A 5968-nucleotide genomic window follows, 5' to 3' on the forward strand; every position below is an offset into this window, starting at 1 on the left:
CGAGAAGTGTTTGTGTTAGTCAACGGGAACAACAGACTTGCCTCTGCCTTCATCTCATTCACAAATCTCACCTTTTGAATTTGACTGAAGGAAACATTAAGACCCGAGGAAGTGGATAGAATGTTTGGGGAAGGGCACACAGTGTGGAGAGCATGAAGGGCAGGGGTTCAAGTCCTGTTTTTGTCACATGGTGTCTCTAAGAAATGAGTTTTATCATCTCACCCTTCTATCTGTTCTCGAACTTTCCCAGCTGTAAAATGTGTATAACAAGGATATTCATCACTTGTGTGAAAATGAAGTAAAATACAAACCACGTGTAAAAATGCTTGTTGCGTCATAAGCGTTAGCGGTTGTTAACTTTAGAGTAGTATCCCCAGAAGTGGCAGTTGGAGTAATGAAATGCTGCCTTTAAATTAAAAAAAAAAAAAAAAAAAACAATAAATACAAATGAAGTTTTGAGTTGGGTTTGGCAGTCACCTGTCCCCATGTTTGTCTCCCTTCCTCCCTCCCCCACCTCAGCCTTCCATGGAATCTCACAACCACTCGAGCTTGGCTGAGTTCGTGCTCCTTGGTTTCCCCAAAGTGGGCCACATCAAGGGCTGGCTTTTTGTCCTGCTGCTGTCGGCATACCTGTTCACTATCTGTGGGAACACACTCATCTTCTTAGTCATACGACTGGACGCAGCCCTACACACCCCCATGTACCACTTCATCAGTATACTTTCCTTCCTGGAACTTTGGTATACAGCCACCACCATCCCCAAGATGCTGGCCAATCTGCTCAGTGAGAAGAAGACCATTTCCTTTGCAGGGTGTCTCCTTCAGACCTACTTCTTCCACTCCCTAGGGGCCTCTGAATGCTACCTTCTAACAGCCATGGCCTACGACCGATACCTGGCCATCTGCCGGCCCCTCCACTACCCTGCAATCATGACCCCGGCACTCTGTGGCAAGATGGCTGCTGCTTGTTGGACTTGTGGCTTCCTGTGTCCCATTTCTGAAGTCATCCTGGTGTCCCAGCTCCCCTTCTGTGGCTATAATGAAATTCAACACATCTTCTGTGACTTTCCACCTCTGCTGAGCCTGGCCTGCAAGGACACAGCCACTAATGTCCTCGTGGACTTTGCCATCAACGCCTTCATCATCCTTATAACCTTCCTCTTCATTATGGTTTCCTACGGAAGAATCATTGGTGCTGTCCTGAAAATAAAAACAGCTGCAGGGAGAAAGAAGGCCTTCTCCACGTGTGCCTCACATCTCACTGTGGTTCTCATCTTCTTTGGCTGCATCATCTTCATGTATGTGCGCCTAAGGAAGAGCTATTCTCTGACCCTTGACCGGACACTTGCTGTGGTCTACTCTGTACTGACACCACTGGTCAACCCAATCATCTACAGTCTTCGTAACAAGGAACTCATTAAGGCCATCAGGAGGACCATCTTCCGGAAAGGCGGGGGAGCCAGTCCCACTCACCACTGACCCTTTACCAAGGTCTGTCTTCCACTTCAATGTTGGCTCATTCAAGCTCTATGGGCCTTTGTCTTGACCTTGAGTAATCTTCCCACTATCACACATGCTATGGACCTCATCCCCTTTTGTCTTCTCAAAGGCATAGTTTACGTTTTTCTTTAATTTCCTGTATCTTTACTGTTTTCCATTTTTTACTTGATCAGTGCTTTGAACATTTAAGAATACTTTAGAATTTCCCTTCTTAACAAGCACACATATTTCCTTGGCCTACATTCTCAGCCCGCTAGAGGTCTATGTCTCTCTGCTCCCATTTCCAGTTAAACTTCTCCATGTGATTATTGCAATCTACCTCCCCTTCTTCACTTCCTACCCACTTTACAACCCGTTGCCATCTGGAATTGGCTCAGACCTTTCCCAAAAACACTTTGCCAAGATCATGATGATCCCCAGGCTGAATCCATGAGACCCTTTTTGTCTTTCCTCTTTCTTGACCTCTCGACACACATGACCAGTTCTTCCTTCTCAAAAAGGTTGGTCTCTCAGCTTCAACTGCATCATTATCTCTTCATTTTCTCCTTATTCCTCGAATCCATCTTTTTATCTTTTTGGTCCTATCTTATTAGATGCTTGAGTTATTCTTGGCTCCAAGAATGTCACACTGTTTCCCCCCAGTGTTTCATTTGGTTCCCTTCTCATCGTGTGAGTGATGTTCCGATGTCACATTCCAGTGACATTATCGTGGAGAGGATAATGTACATGGTCACCTAGTGCATGTTATCTAATGTATGGGACTCCTTTTTCTCTTTGAAGTTATGTTTGTTTCCTTCTAAATATGTATCACAATTTGTATGCATATATGCAGATAGAGAGATCAAAATAATATATAATTTGTTGTTCTTTCTTACAATCTATAAATTGCATTTGGTTTGAAATCATGCCAGTTTTGTTACTTGCTATATGTCCAGAATCTAACAAGTGTCTAAACTTGCTGAGTATCAGTAAAAATGTCAAGAGTGAAAAATATAATGAATCTGACCCACTCCTCTCACTAACACATTCTGGTCCCCACTCTAATCACTACTGGAACCCACTCTTTTTTACAGTCCTTTGATCCACTCCGGGTGAACTCACCCACTGTCTCCTGCGCAGCCAGCCTCAGCTTGCTGACCTCCGCCTTTAAATCCCTTTGGATAATACTGACAATTAATCATTAATTACTGCATCCCTTGGTTATCCTCTCTGGATCTCTATTTCTTATTCACAAACTGTGGTGGGCAGGTAAGCTTTCTTTAGGTGATGTTCACTGTTAACATTATGTGGTTCTAAGACCCCATTTAACCCTTTATTTTCTCTTATATCAAAAGATTCTTGAATTCCAAGTCTAGCTATTTGTCACAAAATGATAGGTTTGTTTTTTTTTTCCTGAGTCACACATTTTCCAGACTCTTTTAAGATTAAGATTTTTATCTTGAAAATTAAGATTTTTATCTTAAAATATATTTTTTAAATTTTCTAAGTATTCAAGCATTTCCTTCAAACATAAGACTTTTTTTTTTTTAAGATTTTATTTACTTATTTGACAGACAGAGATCACAAGTAGCTAGAGAGGCAGGCAGAGAGAGAGGAAAGGAAGCAGGCTCCCCGCTGAGCAGAGAGCCCAATGTGGGACTCAATCCCAGGACCCTGGAATCATGACCTGAGCTGAATGCAGAGGCTTAACCCACTGAGCCACCCAGGCACCCCAAACATAGACTTTTTTTTAGCCATGCAGATTAATTAGATGCTGAAACTATTTTTCTTGTGTACAGCATATGCTTATGAAGTTATGAAAGTTCCATATTTGTGTGGACATATGTATACGTGTGTATACGCATATATACACGTACATACATACAATATGCAAACATATAAACAAAGAAACCGACAACTTCTGCAGAACAAAGAGGGGAGAAACCATGGTCGTTCTTTATGGATGAGACGGCCCTACTCTTTCTTCACCTATTTTGATTTCTCTCCTTTCTGTTTCTGCATCCATTTTTCTCTCTATATTATTGTACATTACAACTCTTTCTTCTCCATATGGTCCTTAGACGTATGGAGAGCAGAAGGCATTCTCACGATCCCTTGCTACTCCCTACTCTGAGAAAGGCAGCACATTCCTCCTCGCCCATCCGTCTTCTCCGTGCTCACCTGAAATGCAGCAGAACAGGAATCTCTGTGGAAAACAGAGAGCAAAGCATCCCGAGACTACAGAAGGGTGCCCTCGCCTGTCTCTTGGCTTGTCCCCTAGTTTGTTTTACACCCCCCACCTGATTTGTCTTATTCTCCTTCACTCAAATGATGCTCTTTGTGCAGCTGCTGTGTTTGGAACCACAACCTTTTATTACACAGAGCCTACAATTTGGCAGAGAAATGAAAAGGTGCAAGATAGATATCCATAGAGAACTCAGTGATGTGCAGCTCAGTGAACTTCCACAGATTAGACCTTCATGTAAGGAGTGTTCAGAATAGGACAGTGGAAACATCTCCAAAACCTCCCCCAGGCTCCCTGGCAGCCAACACAACTTCTCTCCTGCCCCTCGTGATCAGTACCTGGCATCTGATGCTGGTGGGGGATTTGACATGTTTTGGTAATTCGTTTAAGTTGATTTGTACAGCTTACACTTTTGTTTCTGCTGCTATCACTCAAAATTGCGTTCCTGAGATGCCCCTCTACCGTCTTGTCTTGTTGTATTGCGTTCCTGAGACGCCCCTCTACCGTCTTGTCTTGTTGTAGTTCTTTCCTTCTCAGGGCTGTTGCAGAATACGCCACTGTTTGATGCTATTTATTTACCTTATGCCATTCCTGTGCTCTTCATTCTTTGTGTAGGTTGAAATTTCTATCTAGTCTGATTTCCTTCTGTCTGAAGAGTTTTCTTTAACATTTCTCGTAATGCGTGTCTACGGACAATAATTTTTTTCACTCTTTTCTTGAAAATGTCTTTATTTCACCTCCTTAAAAAGCATTTATTTTCTTTATTGTGATATAACGCACATGCTATGAAGTTCACCTCCTAAACTGTGCAATTCAATGACTTTTGGTAGATTTACAGAGTTGGGCACCTCTCACCACAATCTACTTTTAGAACATTTGTAGCACCCCATCCTCCCCTAGTCCCTTACTCCTAGGCATCTGCCTATTTTAGCCATTGCATATACATGGAATCATACAATATGTTTTTTTTTTTCAACTAGCGTCGGTCATTTAGCATGAGTTCAAAGTTTATCCATACTGTAGCATAGAGTTTAATACAACCACATCAATACTTATGTTGAATGTTCACATTTAGTACTAAATAATACTCCATTCTATTTATCCATTTGTCCATTGATGGACAATTCGGTCATTTCCACTTTTTGACTATTACGATCAGTGCTTCCATCTACGAGTTCTTCTTCCATTCTCTTGGGTAGACATATGTAGGAGTGGAATTGCCAGGTCGTCTGGTGATGGTAGGTTTAAACTCTTGAGAAACTGTTAAACTGGTTTCCAAAATGACTGCACCATTTTACATTCTCATCAGCAGTACCGGGGTCCTGTATTTTGTATCCTTCCCTCCACTGTCCGTCCTTTGATCCTGGTCATCTCAGTGAGTGTGAGGAGTCCTATGACTCAAGGAGTAGCCTGTCCATAGGAAATCCAGGAAACCTAACAGTCCTTTGGGCATCCAGTGTCCCATAAATGGCTGGGAGAGCAACCCAGACTTAAATCCAAAGTCCTGAGACAGGGCTCTTTTCAAGCCAAGAGAACAGGAGAGGAAAGGGGAGGGTCCTGTGTGTGAGAGAAGATAAAACCATTGTAGGAAGGTGCAACAGGTAGGATCAGGAATCTGTATTAACAGTGTTGTGCGCTGGCCTGTCCCTGTCCTCACTTGGGGTCCAAGAGGCCAGTCACATTTTAGAAAGTTCCTATTATCATTGGAAGGTGTACGCTTTCTCACAACACAGGAACCCATTTGAAACTCAGGCTCCCACCCCAATAACTGTGTTGTGCTGAAAAAAAATCATTGCCCTGAGAGGTGTTCTACCTCAACCTGGGCAGGTCGTTACTATTACTGAGGTGAGCTCACAGGTATGAAGGACCATTGGCTGATGAACTTCCTGTGTCTCAGTCCCCTCCCTGAGAGAGCACTTTGGCAACTCCGGGAGGGCTGCTCCAAAGGCCCAGGGGCTTCTGCCTCTTTGAGGACTTAACAAGGACACAGGCCATGGGAGAGGAGGCTCTCATGGTGTGACTGAACCCCAGGGGCTCCGTCAAAGTGTTGCACTCCCTTCCTGCCCCAGGGGTGCCCCTGTAACTGTAAATGAGGGGAGAAGTGAGCAGGGAGCTCTTGCAGCTCCAGACTCTGAGCAGTGATTGGACTCCCCAGCGTAAGGCCCACTGAGCCCTCCCCACCGTTGAGCTCTGGGTAAGGACATTGTCACTCTGGCATTTTATTCTCCTGTTTTTTCCTGGTTG

The 5968-nt window shown here is 43.5% G+C and overlaps 1 protein-coding gene across 1 annotated transcript; it reads left to right on the plus strand.

The window, feature by feature from the left end:
* The first annotated feature begins 525 nt into the window (after positions 1-525).
* LOC132026244 (olfactory receptor 6N2) lies at positions 526-1479 on the plus strand. Its single transcript, XM_059414153.1, has one exon. It carries the CDS (start codon positions 526-528, stop codon positions 1477-1479), a length of 954 nt encoding a protein of 317 aa, XP_059270136.1.
* The last annotated feature ends 4489 nt before the right edge of the window (positions 1480-5968 follow it).

This window comes from Mustela nigripes, chromosome 10 (assembly GCF_022355385.1).
Source record: "Mustela nigripes isolate SB6536 chromosome 10, MUSNIG.SB6536, whole genome shotgun sequence".
Lineage (NCBI taxonomy): Eukaryota > Metazoa > Chordata > Mammalia > Carnivora > Mustelidae > Mustela > Mustela nigripes.

Bases quoted from the DNA above. Each gene is read 5' to 3' on its own strand.
- LOC132026244 (XM_059414153.1), top strand. From the start codon at position 526: ATGGAATCTCACAACCACTCGAGCTTGGCTGAGTTCGTGCTCCTTGGT.